Raw genomic sequence first — 18,558 nt, forward strand, 5'->3', positions numbered from 1 at the left:
GCCGGAGCGGCGTAGCTGGAGCGAGGGGCGGCGGCGGCGGCGGGGCATTTGACCGGCTTCCTTTCCCGGGGCGGCATGGCCGAGCACGACCTGCTGGACTGGCTGCTGCGGGAGGAGCTTTTCCTGGGGAGCGAGCCCGAACCGGAGCCGGAGCCCTGGGGCTTCCCGCAGGTGAGCGGCGGGCCGGACGGGCGGGCGGTGCCCTCGGCTGGCGCTGGTTGCTCCCGCTGCCTCTCGCCCCGCAGGAGGAGGAGGAGGAGCTGGAGGAACTGCTGCGATGCCTCTGGAGCCCCGTCGGGGAGGAATGGGACGGCTCCGGCGAGCCCTCCGGCCAGAGCAGCCTCGCCGAAGACCGGAGCCCGTCTCCCGCCGGCAGCCTCCCTGGCTCGGGCTGCCTGGAATGGGAGCACAACTACTCGCTGCCCCTGCCTGCCGCCGCGGCGCCCACGGAGCCCTCCGAGGGCGACGTGGCCATCGACCTGGGTGAGCGATGCTGGCCGGCGTTCCGGGCTGAGCTGGGCTAGGGGTCGGGGGCTGCCGTAGGGCTGGTCCTCTGAGCGAACCTCCGGCCCTTCCTGCCGCTTCCTTGGGCCGCGTAGAGCAGTGTTTCTCAACCTTGGTGACTTGAAGTCCTGTGGACTTCAACTCCCAGAATTCCCCAGCCAGCTATGCTATGCTATGCTATGCTGGCTGGGGGATTCTGGGAGTTGAAGTCCACAGGACTTCAAGCCACCAAGGTTGAGAAACACTGGCGTAGAGCAGTGTTTCTCAACCTTGGCAACTTGAAGATGTCCGGACTTCAACTCCCAGAATTCCCCAGCCAGCATTCGCTGGCTGGGGAATTCTAGGAGTTGAAGTCCGGACATCTTCAAGTTGCCAAGGTTGAGAAACACTGGCGTAGAGGATGGAGAAATGGGCGGGAGGGAAACGGCCGCAGCCAGCCAGAAGAGCCACCTGAGCCCCAGGCAGGCCAGGGAGAACTGGTTCTCCGGCAGGGAGCGGGGAAACCCCTTTGCCACTTGCAACACTCTGACTCCAGGGAGGTATTTGATAAAATAGACCACCACCACCTACTTCTTGGTAAGATAGAAGATGTGGGATAGACAGCACCGCCACCAGATGGATTGGAAACTGGCTGACCAGCCGCACTCAACCTGCAATCCTCAGTGAAACTGCAACTACAGGGAGGAGGGAAGTATGTAATGGGCTCCCTCTTAATCCCAGGACTACTCAGTATTTTCCATCAATCATTTAGAAGAGGGGGATAGAAGGGAAATTCATCAGATTTGCAGATGACACCAAGCTAAGGGGAATTGCCAACACAGTGTTTCTCAACCTTGGCAACTTGAAGATGTCAACATCTTCAAGTTGCCAAGGTTGAGAAACACTGCTTTAGATGATAGACTCAAGATACAGATGGATCTTGACAGACACTTGAGCATTGGGCCCAGTCCAGCAATACACATTTCAGTGATGAGAAAAGCAAGGTCTCGCATCTAGGCAGAGAAATCAAAGGCACCCTGGATCCAGAGAGGCTCCTCTGAGGGTTTGGCCCATGAAATGCTCTGTGTGGCATCATTGTACAAAGCCTTGACTTGGGTCGGGAATTGGATTCTCAGAACTCGGCTAGACTTATGGGGGCTTCCTATGGCTCTGTGCCCCAGCTGGCTTTCCCCCAACCCTTGGGCAAACAGCCTACACCGGCACCCCAGGCTGGGCCCATTGGAGCCCATCCCCCTCCATAGCTGGCTGGTTCTTTTTATTATATGGTTTTTTTTTATTGCATAGACAACACATACACACAATAATCAAAAGAAGAAAGAAAAAAACACACAAAAAAACAACCATCATCACATCCAGCATGTCGTTTGGTTACAGGTGTTTTAACATTTATCATTCTTATACATTTATTATTTCATTTAATAGGTTATAATATACCGTTTGGGTTGCTTTGTTTACCATCCCTTCCTCCTGTTACAACACCACCTTATTTTCCCTTTCTTTTCTCCCTTCCTCACTTCTCTACTTTCTTCCTTCCTCCTTTCCTTTCCCTTCCTTCTTCCTGTACCTTTCTCCTACTCCTGCTCTTCCTCTTCCCCTTTCTACCCTCTCTCCTCCTCTTTCTCTCCTTTCCATCCTCATCTCCTTACCTCTTTCTTTCCACCCTCTCTCCCTTCTCTACTTCTTCCTCCTCTCTTTCCCCTTCCTTCTTCCCTCACCTCTCCTTTGCTCCTGCTCTTCCTCTTTCCCTTCCTACCCTCTCTCCTCCTCTTTCTCTCCTTTCCATCCTCCTCTCCTTACCTCTTTCTTTTCACCCTCTCTCCCTTCTCTACTTCCTTCCTTCCTCCTCTCCTTCCCCTTCCTTCTTCCCTTACCTCTCCTTTGCTCCTGCTCTTCCTCTTTCCCTTCCTACCCTCTCTCCTTCCTTTTCTCTCCCTTCCATCCTCCTTTCCCTTTCCTTTCTCCCTCCCTCCCTTCTCTACTTTCCTCCTTCCTCCTCTCCTTCCCCTTCCTTCTTCCCGTACCTTTCTCCTACTCCTGCTCTTCCCCTTCCCCTTCCTACCCTCTCTCCTCCTCTTTCTCTCCTTTCCATCCTCCTCTCCTTACCTCTTTCTTCTTCCTTTCATTCTCTCCTCCTCTCTCCCTTCCTTTTTCTATTGTTGTTGGTGTGTCTATTTTAGACACTGCTGGCTGGTTCTGTCAACAAGCCCATGTGCTGGGGCCTCCCACTAACCAGGCCTGCTCTAGCCAGCTTGGTGTCCTGTGTGAACAAGGCTGAAGTTTGCATGGGGGGGGGGCTGTTTCACATTGCTGCTAGTTACACAGCTCTCCTTCCTCTTCCAGAAATGTGGGCAGACGTGGAAACCACCGAGGGCCTCGGCCTTCCCACGGCAGCACTCTCGGCAGAGCCCCTGGTAGGAGGAGGCCTGCAGGTAAGCAGCCTGGACCAGGCCGCTCTTCTGGGAGCCCCTCACCTTCCCAGCCCCTGAGCCTCATCAGCCACCCCCTTTTCTGCTCTTCCAGTTGGACTTCCCCCCGCTGGTCCTGACGGATGAGGAGAAGCAACTCCTGGAGAAGGAGGGCGTCACGATTCCCTCCCACCTACCCTTGACCAAGGTGGGCCCTCCTCACCTGGCCTGCGGGACATCCGGAGGCACGGGGGGGGGGGGAGAGTGAAAACCCCCTGCCCCACTCTTGGCTCCAGGAGAGCTGCCCTGCAGAGGGGCTAGCCTGGGGCTCCCTCCGGGCTGTGGGGAAAGGGTACAGGGCTGCGAGGGCTGGAAAAAACCCTTGGCAGGCTGGCAGAAAGGGCAGGGGCTGCTCGGAGGAGGGGAGGTCTTTGGCTGACCCCACCCCCCACCCCCTGTGCTGCCAGGCAGAGGAGCGGGTCCTGAAGCGAGTCCGGAGGAAGATCCGCAACAAGCAGTCGGCCCAGGACAGCCGCCGGCGGAAGAAGCTCTACATGGACAACCTGGAGAGCAGGTGGGGGATCCTGGGGAAGCCCCCTCCCCATCAGGCAGCAGGGCAGGGCGTCCCTCCTCGCTTCCCCTTCCGTCTCCCTGACCCATCTCTCTCTGCAGGGTGCTGGCCTGCACGTCCCAGAACAGTCAGCTCCAGGAGAAGGTGCAGCTGCTGCAGAAGCAGAACAGGTGAGTTGGGGCCCCCTCTTCTTGAGGGTCCTGCAGGCCAACTGGGGGGGGGGGGCGCGTCCATAGCAGCCCCGGGCTTCATTTGCCCACACACGCGGATCAAAGGATGATCGAAACTGCGCCACTCAATAGGGATGCAGCCCTTGGCTGGTTCGGGTCAGGGGGCTCCCTGCTGCAGTGAGAGAGCCCCCCCACCCCCCGTGGTGCAGCTGAGGGGGAGTCAGCCATGCTCTGTTGCAGGTCCCTGCTTGAGCAGTTGAGGAAGTTACAAGCGCTTGTCCAGCACTCCTCCACCAAGACTGCTGCGGCTAGTACCTGCGTCATGGTGAGTTTCCGGGCCTCTGTCCGGCCCTCCCTTGCACCCCTCCAGTCTGCCAGGGGAAGGGGAAGTGCAAGGAGGGAGGGGGGCACGTTTTGGCCATGCCAGCTGCGGTCTGATGACCCTCTCTGCCCTCTGCCCAGGTGCTGCTCTTCTCCTTCTGCCTGGTCCTCCTGCCCAGCCTCTATCCCCTGGGCGGCCAGAAGCAACCGTTGGGGCAGCATGGAGGTGAGTTCCCAGGGCTGGCCCGGCCCCTGCAACCTCTTAAAGCCCCCTCAGGCTGGAGCCCCACCCCACCCCAAGCCTTTTGCAGCTCCTGCAAAGGCTGAGCAAACTCCTGGGGGGCTAAAAACCCCCACAGCCTTTGGGCCTCTCAGCTGCCCGGCCGGCTTCAGTCAGTGCAGAGCCAAGGTTAGCCGGTCGGAGCAGTTCGGCGCGTGGGTGGAGGAGAAGGAGGAGAGGCTTTGTTGACGCCCTTCCCTGGTCGTAAAGAGGAAAGGTCTGGTTGAAGCCAAGGGGCCTCCCAGAGTCCCCGGCAGACGCCTTTGCAAAGGGATATTTTTTGGGTTCCACCACAAAACCGCAGTAGACAAAAGCGCGGTCGACGAAAGCGCGTATGTGACGTCATCACAGCGCGACGAAAAAGATCGAAAAATGTAAAAATAAAGCGAAAACCTTACCCTAACCCCCCCAAACCTAACCCTAACCCCAAACCTAACCCTAAACCTAACCCTTAACCTAACCCTTAACCTAACGAAAAACGTAACGCTAACCCTTAACCTAACGCTAAGCGTAACGCTAACGCTCTAAACCTAACCCTAACCCTTAACCTAACCCTAACCCTAACCCTTAACCTAACCCTTACCTTTATGTGAATCGGCTTGCTGTAATTTAATTTTTATTTCAATTTTTCGATCTTTTTCGTCGCGCTGTGATGACGTCACATACGCGCTTTCGTCGACCGCGCTTTTGTGGAACGCGGTTTTGACGAGTCACGATTTTTTGTGGCCAGGGACTCGATGACATTCCTAGAGGGACAGAGCTGGTTTGGGGGCACTTCTGATAACTTCTTTCAAACGGAGGAAAGAAGCACAAGGTTTTCGGGGGGCAGTTCATTCCAAGGGAGGAGGAGGAGGAGACGGGGGAAGGGGAAGCCGCCGGGGACACCCCGAGGGGGGCAACCCAGCTCCCCTGCAGTGTTGTGACTGCCCCCCTTTTTTTCCTTCCAGTGTTGTCTCGAAAGCTGCGGGAGTTGCCAAGTGGGACTTCCCAGATGTTGGCTGGTGCCCCGCAGCCAGCAGAAGCGACGATGCCCCTCCCCCAACCTGGATCCCTTTCGTCAGAGAAACCTCTGTCCCCCAAAGCCTTTGGGGCTGCAGGAAGCCTCAATGGGTCTGTGGAAGACTCACGGAGCACCCTGGAGACCGGGCCTCCCGCCTCGGCCGGCAACGGCAGCTCCTCCTCGGACTCCCCTTCTCCTGCAATGAAGGGGCTCCTCCCGGCCCCCAAGGACCCTCCTCCGGGGAAGGAGAGGGCACTCCCGCCTGCCTCTGTTGACCAGCAGCCTGGCTGGGCAGATGGTGCTGGCACAAGCGTCATCCTGCAGCCCCATCGCTCTGACGAGATGTGAGGACTGAGGCTGGGGGCCGCTTTGCCCGCAACGTGTGAATGCTGAGATCTGGAAGGGGAGACTCTGGACAGAGGTGGGGCAGCAGGAAAGCAGGAGGGGCTTTGCCCTGGCGGGGCTCCTCCGATTGGGGCCTCACCTCATTGGCCGGTTCCACCACAAATCCGCGGTAGACTAAAGCGCGCTCGACGAAAGCGCGTACGTGACGTCATCACAGCGCGACAAAAACGCTGTGAGCGTTAAATTTAAAATTAACGCGAAAACCTTACCCTAACCCCCCCAAACCTAACCCTAAACCTAACCCTAAGCCTAACCCTTAACCTAACCCTAAACCTAACCCTAAACCTAACCCTTAACCTAACGCTAAACCTAACGCTAAACCTAACCCTAAACCTAACCCTTAACCTAACCCTTAACCTAAACCTAACCCTAACCCTTACCTTTATGTGAATCGGCTTGCTTTAATTTTATTTTTATTTTATTTTAATTTATTTTTAATTTTATTTGTCGCGCTGCTGATGACGTCACGTACGCGCTTTGATCGGGCGCGCTTTAGTGGACCGCGGTTTTGACGGGTCACGCATTGGCCGTCCCCGGGCTCAGAAGGGCCACTGCGAGCCCCAGCAGGAGATGCTGCCCAGACTCTTTGCCCACATCCTAGTTTACCTGCCCTGCCTCTCTGGGAGGCCACCCCACCCCCACCCCAGCTGGCATGAGGCAAGGGCGGAGGCTGGCCCACCTCGGAGGGGGACGCTGGGCCTGAAGAGGAAGGGCGCGGCAAGGCTTGCTCTGGTCCAGCTTTGTGTGACGTTCTTGTTAGAGGGCAAGCAATAAATGGCTCCCCAGCGGCCTCTTGGAGAGGAAGCCCAGCCCCTCCTTTCCCACTGGGTATGATGGGCTTCCTGCGTGGCCGTCTTGCTGGGCCGCCTAAAGGACCATCTGTCCCCAGCCGCTTCCCTGGGGTGTCCCCGTCGCCACTGGGACTGTCCCCAGACTTGTGCATGGACTTCATCCCTCTCCCAGCATCGGCCTTCCGGGTCACGCGGAGAGCTGCCTTCCTTGTAATGCTCCCTTGCAGTCCCGGACCAAAGGGGTCTCGCCTGGGCTGCCCACCAGGGCTGGCTTGTGCTCCAGGCTGCAGCCAGCGGGGTCTTGAACTCTTTGGGCTTGCCTTGAGCAGTGGCGGGTGGAGGGGCGCAGAAGAGGATTAAGTGGGCCTGTGAAAGGAGGGCGAGACTAACATGGCACTGAGCCTAACCCACGGCTTGGCAGAGTGAGCAACACCACCCCCTCCCCAGGATCTGGTCTTGGTTTCCATGGGAACTCAGAAGGGTCAGAAGTTGGTTACTGGTCTCTGCTTGGCCTTTGGAGTCTGCATGCATGGATAGCAATAGCAATAGCAGTTAGACTTATATACCGCTTCATAGGGCTTTCAGCCCTCTCTAAGCGGTTTATAGAGTCAGCATATCGCCCCCCACAGTCTGGGTCCTCATTTCACCCACCTCGGAAGGATGGAAGGCTGAGTCAACCCTGAGCCGGTGAGATTTGAACAGCCGAACTGCAGATAACAGTCAGCTGAAGTGGCCTGCAGTACTGCATCCTAACCACTGTGCCACCTCGGATAGATAGATAGATAGATAGATAGATAGATAGATAGATAGATAGATAGATAGATAGATAGATAGATGATAGAGCAATAGCAATAGCAGTTAGACTTATATAAGTGCAGGGGCACTTTTCTCTGCCAATCGACTCCAACCGGGACCGGCTTCAAGGTGATGCAGGCTCTACCTCCGTCCTGCTTCCGCCAGAGGTCATCCACAAAACACGATTGATGCTCCCTCTGCCCCATAAGCGAGCCTGAAAGCTATGAAAAGGGGCTCTATCCACTTCACCCGGCCTCCTCTGGAGCTGCGGGACAATCGCCTGTTGTAATATAGTTCCTTGTGTAGGCGTAGCGGTCACCCGTGGCCCAGTGGATAACAGGGCATGCAGAGCCACGCTGAACCACACAGGAGAAAACAAACTCCTAAAACTCCATAACATCCTGATAGTTCATAACATAACATCCTGAGATGTGCCCTACCAATGACGCCCAGGATTTGACCATATATAGACAGAACTTCCCTGAGCAGTAGATTAGAAATTGTACTTTTACAGGCTGTTTTTAAGCACATGCTATTGCTCCTCCTGCCTTTGTCCTATCTTAATAAAAGGGGCTCTCAGACCCCCAATCTGGGTCGCTCCGTCCCGAGAAAGGTCGTGTCCTGTCTTTTCTCCACATTGGCCTCATGGATGACCCACGGGAACATCACATCGCCTCTCCTGGATGAAAATTCTCCAGGAGGCTCCAGTGGCCTTGAGAGGAAGGTTCCAAGGACCCCCCCCCCCCCGCCTCCTTTAAGGAGAACCAGCTGTCACTTCCGGGTAGCCTTCAGCAGCCAGGAGGGGGCGCTGCTGTAATGCACAGGTGCCTCTGCTCAAACGCCCCACACACAGCTCCACTTGGTCTTCTCCAACTGCTCCTGGGAATCTCCAACAGTTGATCTGCACATCGCTTGGTACCCAACTGAAAATGGATCCCAGCAATTTTGCCTAGCAGTGTATGGAAAATCCCTCGCCAGGGAGGCCCTCGCAACAGTCACTCATGCCCTCGTGACCTCAAGACTGGACTACTGCAATGCGCTCTACATGGGGCAGCCCTTGAAGAGCATTCGGAGACTTCAGCTTGTCCAGAATGCAGCCGTGCGAGCGATCGTGGGTGCACCTCGGTACACCCACGTTACACCTATCCTCCGCGAGCTGCACTGGCTGCCTATTGGTCTCCGGATACGCTTCAAGGTGCTAGTCGTCACTTATAAAGCCCTTCATGGTATTGGACCTGGGTACTTGAGAGACCGCCTGCTGCCAATTACCTCCAACAGACCGATTAGATCCCACAGATTAGGCCTCCTCCGAATTCCATCCACTGGACAATGCCATCTAGCTACCACCCAGAGGAGAGCCTTCTCTGTGGTTGCTCCGACCCTCTGGAACGAGCTCCCCGTGGAGATTCGGACCCTCACCACCCTCCAGGCTTTCCGCAAAGCCCTTAAAACCTGGCTGTTCCGACAGGCCTGGGGCTGATGAGTTCTTGTCCCCGCTCGAATGGTGTGCCTGTTGATTGTTTTTAAATTGTGGTATTGTTTTGTCCATGTCTTTTTTTCCTATTTGTATCCCCCCCCCCCCTGACTTGATTTGTGAGCCGCCCTGAGTCCCTTCTGGGAATAGGGCGGCATAGAAATATAATAAATTCAATTCAATTCAGGGCCCTGGAGGTGAACCTCTACCCCCCCCCCTGCCCTCCCCAGGAAGCTCTGGGTCACCTCTGCCGATGGCAGGAAGAGCCAGAAACCAGAAATGTGGATGCTTTGCTGCTCTCACTGTTGCCAGGCAATCTCTCATGCTCACCTGCCTACAGGCCCCACCCTCCACAGAACACCTCCCCCCCCTTCCCCCACTCTCTCCTAGCCCCCTCCCCCCAAATCAAATCACATGCATGGAGCACACGCCCACATCCTTTGGCCTGCAGATGTGACCTTCACCTGGGCTTCCTTGAACCTGGCCAAGCCCCTGGTGATTATGTGGAGCAATAAATGCAGGTAAAGAAGAATTCATTCCAACAGGATCAGGTTCCTCTTTCATTTATTAAAACCTTACAATTTAAAGTGATGGAAGTGAAGGCATTGACTTAACCCTGCAAGGACTGGAGGAGGAGACAGGCTGACTTTGCCTGGGGGGGGGGTGCAGGGAGGAAGAGGAAGTTGGGGGGGCAGCAAGTGGCTGAAATGGGCTCCGGCTCACTCTCCCTTGTCTCCTCCCCACTGGTCCAAGGCTCAGGCGCCTCCTGGTGGCCAACCTGCCTCTCTGCGCCCTGCTCGGAGTCGGAACCCTGTCCAGGGTCCTCCACATCCTCCAGAGCCGAGTCAGAGGGCCCCTCGCTGTCGGAGTCTGGTGGCAGCTCCAACGGCACCTGCTGGGCCACAACAGCAACCCATCCCTGCAAATTCTAGTTTGAGATGACCATTCTCCCTCAAAGTCCCCGTAACTTCCAGTCCGTCCACCATTTCATCCCTTTTGGTGAGAATGAAACCCCTCCAGTTCCCTCCTCCACCTTTTCCTGGACAAAGTTGTCCAGCCGGGCAAGTCAGGAGCTGCTTTGACCTGACCCAGCACAGCTGGCTGGGGAATTCTGGGAGTTGAAGTCCACAGGACTTCAAGTCTCCAAGGTTGAGAAACACTGCCCTAGAGGCTCTGTGAGGCTCCTGGGCCAGGAAGGGAGGGAGGGAGGGAGGGAGGGAGGGAGGGAGGGAGGAAGGAAGGAAGGAAGGAAGGAAGGAAGGAAGGAAGGAAGGAAGGAAGGAAGGAAGGAAGGAAGGAGCTCCCTTAATTAAAGTCAACTAGCTGCAGCCTGGTTTAGCCAACAGTCCCGAAGCAATCCCGCTTCTTGTCCCTGTGTCGTGGATGGAACTCAGAATGTTGACCCTGCTCAACGCCCTCTCTACAAGCACTGACCATGAGAACAATTAATCAATGGAATAGGTCAGACTAGAAACTCTCCAAGATCCCTTCCCTCCCAATTATTCCATGTTCTTTGTTGATTTGTTAGAGAGTGTGATTTGGGATCAGTGGATCCTTGAGAAGTAGGACTGATCCCCACCCGAAATTAAGACACGGGAGCTGCCAATGTGACTTTTGGGTTTCATAGACTGTTAAGAAGACTTGGCTCCTATTCTCACAAGAATTATCTGATTATTGATCAGTCAAAATTAAAAGTTAGGGTCTTTGTAAGATGACTTATTGCTATATAGGGCTATTCGATGATGAGCCCATAAAGGAAGTTCACACCTTTCCTTGCCTGGTTATTTTTCTCGGTTCCACCACAAAACCACGTTCGACTAAAGCGCGCTCGATGAAACCACGTACCTGACGTCATCACAGCGCGATGAAAAAAGCATGCTGTGAGCGCTAAAGCTAAAATTAACCCCTAAACCTAAACCTAACCCCCCGAAATCTAACCCTAAACCTAACCCTTAACCTAACCCTAACCCTAACCCTTAACCTAACCCTAAACCTAACCCTTAACCTAACCCTAACCCTTAACCTAACCCTAAACCTAACCCTTAACCTAACCCTAAACCTAACCCTAAACCTAAACCTAACCCTTAACCTAACCCTAAACCTAACCCTTAACCTAACCCTAAACCTAACCCTAAACCTAACCCTTAACCTAACACTAACCCTAACCCTTAACCTAACACTAACCCTAAACCTAACCCTTAACCTAACCCTAAACCTAACCCTAACCCTAACCCTTAACCTAACCCTAAACCTAAACCTAACCCTTACCTTAACGTGAATCGGTTTGCTTTCAAAGCGCTTTTTAAAGCGCCCCTTTTTCTCCGCGGTCGCTGTTGTCGCGCTGCTGATGACGTCAGCGACGCGCTTTAATCGGGCGCGCTTTTGTGGACCACGGTTTTGTCGTGCCACGATTTTTGACTCCCTCAATATCAAAGGAGCTCATTCAGACCAAAGGGACAAGTGAAAGCACTGTTAAAAGAATTTAAAAAAAACACCATAGCTATGGAGCCTTGTTAGCCTGAATGATTAAAGTACAAAAGACCAAAGTTACCACCATGCATTCAAATTGAGCTGAACTTAAGACATCTGGAATTCTGGCTTTGGGTCAGGCGGATGAAGCTGGCTTGGCTCACCAAACTTCGGACTCGGCTTTTAACTTCTCTGTGTTCCTTTTGGGAGCAAAACTCAAGAGACAGGCTTTCCTTCCGAGACAATTTGGTCATGTTCCTCTTCTCATCTGTTATTTCACTGTCCGGCTTTGAGAAACTTACTATTTATCTCATAGACACTCTGAGTGTGTGTGAGAGTTTGAGATTTCAACAGGGCACTCAGCACAGACAAGCACGACTGAGGCCCCCTCTGTCCTGTCCTATATCCGGCTGCTCTTCTCTTGCTCCTCAGAAGGAGAGTCAACCTGGAAAGAGGGGTGAGTTTCCTGGCCAAGGGATTCCCTCAATGGAACAGTGTAACATTCCCGTGGTTCGTCCATGAGGCCAATGTGGAGAAAAGACAGGACACGATCTTTCTCGGGATGGAGCGACCCAGATTGGGGGTCTGAGAGCCCCTTTTATTGAGATAGGACAAAGGCAGGAGGAGCAATAGCATGTGGTTAAAAACAGCCTGTAAAAGTACAATTTCTAATCTACTGCTCAGGGAAGTTCTGTCTATATATGGTCAAATCCTGGGCGTCATTGGTAGGGCACATCTCAGGATATTATGTTATGAACTATCAGGATGTTATGGAGTTTTAGGAGTTTGTTTTCTCCTGTGTGGTTCAGCGTGGCTCTGCATGCCCTGGCATGAACTGGGCCATGGGTGACCCACACCTACACAAGGAACTATATTACAACAGAACGGCTTGCCTCCCGGAGCTGTAGAGGAAGCTCCATTGCAGGAGGACCTAAAGACAAGGTTGGACAACCACTTGTCCCTGCACATCATGGGTGGCCAATTGTGATGACCCCACACAGACACAGCTTCCCCTGATACCCCTTGGAGGAGGATGAACCAGTCCCAGGCAGGGCTGGAGGGGAGCTGGCCAAGGGCTCCCAGCAGGAGTCAGGGAGGGAGTTGGCCCTGAGGACTCAGGTGGGAAATGCAGGCAGCCACAGCCAGTCAGGGATGAGGAAGAGGAACTCTGCCTTCTTCACCTGATCCAAGGACATCGTGCTTTCTGAATGCTGGGCTTTTCGGGCCTCCTGAGTCCTCTTGTGTTGGAGATTTGATATTAATCAGAGCCGAGGTGGCGCAGTGGTTAAATGCAGCACTGCAGGCTACTTCAGCTGACTGCAGTTCTGTAGTTCGGCGGTTCAAATCTCACCAGGCTCAGGGTTGACTCAGCCTTCCATCCTTCCGAGGTGGGTGAAATGAGGACCCGGATTGTTGTTGGGGGCGATATGCTGACTCTGTAAACCGCTTAGAGAGGGCTGAAAGCCCTATGAAGCGGTATATAAGTCTAACTGCTATTGCTATTGCTATTGCCTGGTGGGTTTATCTCATTTGGGAAACTTTTTTTAAGAAAAAAAAACCCCTTTATTAGAAATTTAAAACATTAAAATACAAATACCTTTAAAAAATAATTTTGCATAAGTTACGATCCTTTTTGACCGTACTAACATAACCATTTGTTATTCAAATTGATTTTTTTTATACATTCCTAAGTTTGGGAAACTTTCAAGTGCCCTGTGGGCTCCTTGGCCATAGCATTGGCCTGCTTTTGGCTGAACTGGGACTGTTCTTGGATTTTAGTGAAGGCAGATGCTGGTGAATATTAATAACCCATTGGTTTACTTATGAAGAGAGCCGGGCCCCAGAGTGAACCTTGTCGTGCCCCACCGCATGCCGGCCTTAAAGCTTCTCTTGGATCCAATCAGAGCAACCTGCTCAGTTCCACACTTCCAACCTCACTCAGGGCCATCCTTCTGCTTTCCCTTTCGTCCCCCACCCTGAGGGTTCCGCTCTGTCTAAGCTTGTCCAATGGCAGAGATGGTTGCGGGCAAAGGGCTTAATGAGTGACACCCCCCCCCCCCAGCAGCTTGTCCTGTACAGAGACCCACTGAGAGCCAGCTCAGTTCACAAAGTAGCCAGGTGCCCCGGCCCTACCAGGACAGATCGATAACTCCTGGGGAGAGGGTGCTTCCCACTGCTGCCCCATGGATCAGTTGCAGGTTCCCCACAGTCCTCCAGGGCAACAGCTGTGTGGTCGTAGAGACAAGAGTGTTGTCATATAACTCCTTGTGTAGATGTGGCAGTCACCCATGGCCCAGTGCAAAACAGGGCATGCACAGCCATGCTGAACCACACAGGAAAAAACAAACTCCATAACATCCTGATAGTGAATAACATAACATCCTGATAGTTCACTCTAGATGTGCCTTACCCAACGACGTAAGGTAAGATAGAACTTCCCTGAGCAGTAGATTAGCAATTGTAGTTTGACAGGCTGTCTTAAATCACATGCTGATTGCTCCTCCTGCCTTTGTCCTATCTCAATAAAAGGGGCTCCCAGACCCCAATCTGGGTCGCCTCATCCCGAGAAAGCTCGTGTCCGTGTCTTTTCTCAACATTGGCTTCATGGGCGACCCACGGGTACTTCACATTTGGGGCCAAATCAGGAGTGACCACAAGAACAACCTTCCTTAAGCCCCATCTCAAGCCTGTTTGCATGGAGGAAGCCCCCTCTCCCCAGGACCAAGCCAAGGCAAAATAAGGGGGGGAAGTACTAGAAAAGGGCCCTTGAACCCCAGAGTTGGCTTTGAGCCCACCCCCTCCAGATGGGGGTCCTACCCAGGATCTCTGGGTCCTACCCAGGATCTCTGGGTCCTACCCAGGATCTCTGGGTCCTACCCAGGATCACCTGGGTACTTGAGAGACCGCCTGCTGCCAATCACCTCCGCTAGACCGATTAGATCCCACAGATTGGGCCTCCTCCGAATTCCATCCGCCGGCCAGTGTCGACTGGCGACTACCCGGAGGAGGGCCTTCTCTGTGGCTGCTCCGACCCTTTGGAACGAGCTCCCCGTGGAGATTCGAACCCTCACCACCCTCCAGGCCTTCCGCAAAGCCCTTAAAACCTGGCTGTTCCGACAGGCCTGGGGCTAAACAACCGTTGCCCCCGTCTCGAATGGTATGACTGCTGTGTGTTTTTAAATTATGTATTGTTATGTATCGTTTATTTTTTATTTTTTGTCTGTACCCCCACCCCCTTCCCTGATTTGATTTGTTAGCCGCCCTGAGTCCCCTTCGGGGGAAAAGGGTGGCATATAAATATAATAAATGAAAAATGAATGAATGAAATGAAAATCTCCGGGAAGCCTTCAGACTGGCACCCAGGGAGCTTCTGAAAGACCAGGGAGGCTGATGCTGCTCAGGAAAACATTTTATTGGAGAAGAGTGGCTGATGGGTGAGGCAGGAAGGCTCACCCCCATCCCCAGGCAGAAACCACGGGGACCTGGCTCTCTTCACCCTCTCACTTGGTGCGGTAGAAAGTGTTGGTGCCAACTCTACAATGAAGCAGAGGGGGGGGAGGAAAAATGTCAAAATTCATGGTGGCATGATTGCTGTTCACCCAGACTGAGCATCCCTCCCACCCCCACCCACCTCATTCCCTCCTTCTACCCACTCAGGTGAGGTGACCATGAAAAAGAGGGGGAAATGGATGTTGCTGCTTCTGGGGCCCGTAGGGTCCTCAGCCACCCATTGCAGGCCCCATCTGAGGAGGGGAACGGCCCCAGACCCAAAGAAGGATGGTTGAAATCTCCGCTGTCTTTGATGGGCCTCCTTTGAAGAGGCTCCGGAGGGTCCCGAGAGGATGGCCTCTTGGGAGGTGCAGGCCGTGTGCCCTAGGGAGGCACCCTGGTTGCCTCTTTGCCCCATACAAATATAGGGCCTGTGCTGGCTCCTTCTCTCCAATTTGAGTAGAGCAATTAATAGCAATAGCAATAGCAGTTAGACTTATATACCGCTTCATAGGGCTTTCAGCCCTCTCTAAGCGGTTTACAGAGTCAGCATATCGCCCCCACAGTCTGGGTCCTCATTTCACCCACCTCGGAAGGATGGAAGGCTGAGTCAACCCTGAGCCGGTGCAGATAACAGTCAGCTGAAGTGGCCTGCAGTACTGCACCCTAACCACTGCGCCACCTTGGCTCTTTAATGCCAACTCTCCACACGTTGCCAGCTGTGGGCCCACCCAACTGCGATGCCACCCAAACCACACTTCAACAGCTTGTCACTGAACCTCCTCAAAAGCTCTGAGGGGCTTCTTTGTGGGGGAGGTGGCAGAAACGTGGTCTACCAAGAGCCGAGGTGGCGCAGTGGGTAGAGTGCAGTACTGCAGGCCACTTCAGCTGACTGCTATCTGCAGTTCGGCTGTTCAAATCTCACCGGCTCAGGGTTGACTCAGCCTTCCATCCTTCCGAGGTGGGTAAAATGAGGACCGGGGATTGTTGTTGGGGGCGATATGCTTCCTTTTGTTTAGTATTCATATTAATAGCTAATATTTTTGTTTTTCCTAAATTTATTTTAAAACCAAGACACTTGACCATATTGATTAATCGTATTCATTAAAACCATACTAGATTCCTGCGGTTGTTCCAATATTATGACCAAATCATCCGCAAAAGCGCGGACTCTGTATTCTTGCTGCCTAATCTTGATCCCTTTTAGACCATCCAAGCCCCGTATTTTATTCAACAATACTTCCAAAGTTATAATGAACAATAGTGGGGACGAAGGACAGCCCTGTCTTGTACCTTTTCCGATTTGAAAAGGAGTCTGTTAAACTTCCGTTGACTATGATTTGGGCTGTTTGCTGTTGGTATATTGCTTTAATTGACCGTAAAAAGCTATCTCCTATCTGCATTTTTTGCAATATCTTCAACAGAAATTGCCAGTTAACTCGATCAAAGGCCTTCTCAGCATCCAGAAATATGAACGCAGCAGGAATTTGGTTATTCTTTCCCAGATATTCTAATGCATTAATAATTAGTCTGACATTCTTTGAAAGCCCTATGAAGCGGTATATAAGTCTAGCTGCTATTGCTATTGCTGATGCCAGCCTCTCCCGCTGCAGCTGCTCAGGGAGCTGAAATGACCCCGAGAGACACAAACTCTACAACTTGTTGTATTCTAAATTTTGTATTGTCTTATTTATCCCCCTTCTCTTTTCATTGTAAGCCGCCTGGAGTCCTTCGGGAGTGGGCGGCATACAAAACCAATAAACTAACTAAACCATTGGTGCCCCCTTTCAAGAGCCACTTGGGGAGGGGGGAGGAAAGAGAGAAGAAGAAGGGGGGTCCCAGGGACCTTCCAGTTAGGGGGCAAAGCAACCCCTACTTTTCCTTACCGGGTTGCCCCCCAGTCCTCTGCCACGGACCCCATCTCCACACGCAGCAGCCAGGTGGTCTTCAGCTGCTCCTCTCCATCCTCGTCCAGGAAACACTGACCCACAAAGACGGTGGTGGACTCTGAGGGAGGAATCGGCCAGAGACTCACTGGTAGGTAACTGGGTTATAGCACTGGGGGGGGGGGGTGTATGTTTCATAGATCAACCCACCCAAATCATTTACTCCATGCCGGTGGCACCTGGAGGAGCCTCCTGCCGATCACCTCCCATAGACCGATTAGATCTCACAGGTTAGGTCTCCTCCGGATTCCATCTGCCAGCCAATATCGGCTGGCGACTCCCAGGGGGAGAGCCTTCTCTGTCGCAGCTCCAGCCCTCTGGAACGATCTCCCCGTGGAGATCCGGACCCTCACTACCCTCCCGGCCTTCCGCAAAGCCGTTAAGTCCTGGCTGCTCCAGCAGGCCGGGGGGGGGGGGCTCTCGAAATATCCAGCCCCACAGAAATTGTGACTGTTGTATATTTTAATAGGTTGTTTGTGTATTATCCCCCCTCCCTTGTTTTATTGTAAGCCGCCCGGAGTCCTTCGGGAGTGGGCGGCATACAAATCAATAAAACTCTAAACTCTTTGGGCAGCTCCAGCTAATGTGCGGGGGGGGGGGGAGGGGGAGGCATTGAGTGAAAAAAAATCTGGAAGAGGCAGATCTAATCTCTGCACTGATCCCTCCACTGGGGCAGTGAGCCAACTGGCAGAGTCAGGTCTTTAGGCCCTTATGAAAATATAGGAGGGTTGGGGTCAACCTCACATTGGGGGGTGGGGGGGGCAGGATATTCCAGAGTGCAGGAACCAATGCAGAGAAAGCCCTCCACCTGGATTTCCCCAGCCGGAATAATCGGGCTGACGCGACCGGCATCATGCCTCCTCTGGGAGATCCACTAGATTCCCTCCCTCCCCCCCATTCTATTTGCTTCCACCCCAAATAGTGAGTGGCTTTACCGGAGAAGTTCCAGTTGACGGTGAAGCCGAAGGTGGGCTGGGCCCGCTGGTCCGCCTGGTGCTGGACACCGTGCAGAGGGGAAGCCCGGATGGTGTTGTCGGTGGCAGCCACGGCGGTCAGATAGGAGCCGCTGAACACCCCGGAATTGTTGCTGTCCGAGATGACCATCCTGGAGCCCTGGTCACTCACCCAGTTGCCAGTCAGGACGCACTAAAGCGGGGGGGGGGGCAGGAAAACAGTTCACGGGGCTGGCCGAGCGCGGCTGTCCAACAGGTAGAGAGGCTGGCAGCGGTGATTCCTTTTTCTCCGGGGAGTCCCCACCTGCCCGATCCCCCGGGCTGCCCACGCCGGGAGCGGGTGGCAGAGGCGGCCCGTCCCAAAGCCCCGTCGGGCGAGGCGCCTGTCAGACTGCGCCCGGGTCGCCCCGCAAGCGAGAGCGGCAGTCCCGGTGGAGGCAGAGGAACAAGCGCTCGGCCGTCCGGCCGTCTGGGACTCGGAGCCCCGGGCGCTCAACGCGACGGGACCGGGTGCGGCCAACCCCGAGGAAGCGGCCCCTTCTGCGCAGAGCCTAGGAGCGGCGGCTTTCCACGAGGGAGGCCGGGACCCTCCGCCCACCACTCCGCGTCTCACCTTCCGCATGGCGAAGCGCCCCGAGTTTTGAGCTTCGGCAGAATTGCCGGAGCAGCCGAGCAGGAGAGCGAGGAGTCCCAACGCTGCTGTGCCTATCGCCATGGTGCCCTCCAGGACTCAAGACTTGCCAGCCCCGGCGGGACGGGCCCTTATAAAGCCCCGCTTGGGCTCGCGCTGGCTACACCTCCCCAATGGAGCTGCCGCCTCCCCAGACCCCTCGCGGCAGGGAGGGGCAGGATCCCTCCCCCCTTCCCCGAGGGGACGGGAGCTTCTGGGAAATGGCTGGCGAGTGCCGGCCGTGACTTTGGCATGCGAGGGCGGGGGGGCAGACCGCGAAGGCCATCGCGGGGCTCCCCGTTTTTTTTTTTTTGG

At 54.2% G+C, this 18,558-nt stretch overlaps 2 protein-coding genes across 2 annotated transcripts; one reads left to right on the forward strand and one right to left on the reverse strand.

The window, feature by feature from the left end:
- Positions 1-5,951, forward strand: CREB3 (cAMP responsive element binding protein 3). The gene is made up of 9 exons (XM_087715230.1): positions 1-171; positions 246-483; positions 2,845-2,933; positions 3,025-3,117; positions 3,377-3,483; positions 3,582-3,650; positions 3,891-3,975; positions 4,113-4,197; positions 5,199-5,951. Exons 1-9 carry the CDS (start codon positions 76-78, stop codon positions 5,597-5,599), a joined length of 1,263 nt encoding a protein of 420 aa, XP_087571356.1. The 5' UTR covers positions 1-75; the 3' UTR covers positions 5,600-5,951.
- An 8,628-nt stretch (positions 5,952-14,579) lies between these two features.
- On the reverse strand, positions 14,580-18,307 carry LOC148045252 (avidin-like). Its single transcript, XM_087717056.1, has 4 exons — positions 18,187-18,307; positions 17,556-17,766; positions 16,561-16,681; positions 14,580-14,719 (listed from the first exon to the last, which is right to left on the reverse strand). The coding sequence occupies exons 1-4, from the start codon at positions 18,286-18,288 to the stop codon at positions 14,686-14,688; spliced, it is 468 nt and encodes a 155-aa protein (XP_087573182.1). The 5' UTR covers positions 18,289-18,307; the 3' UTR covers positions 14,580-14,685.
- Between the last annotated feature and the right edge of the window lie 251 nt (positions 18,308-18,558).

The sequence above is a fragment of the Thamnophis sirtalis genome, unplaced genomic scaffold (genome assembly GCF_051295495.1).
Source record: "Thamnophis sirtalis isolate CommonGarterSnake01/CBP01778 unplaced genomic scaffold, rThaSir2_p1.2 scaffold_5, whole genome shotgun sequence".
NCBI lineage: Eukaryota > Metazoa > Chordata > Lepidosauria > Squamata > Natricidae > Thamnophis > Thamnophis sirtalis.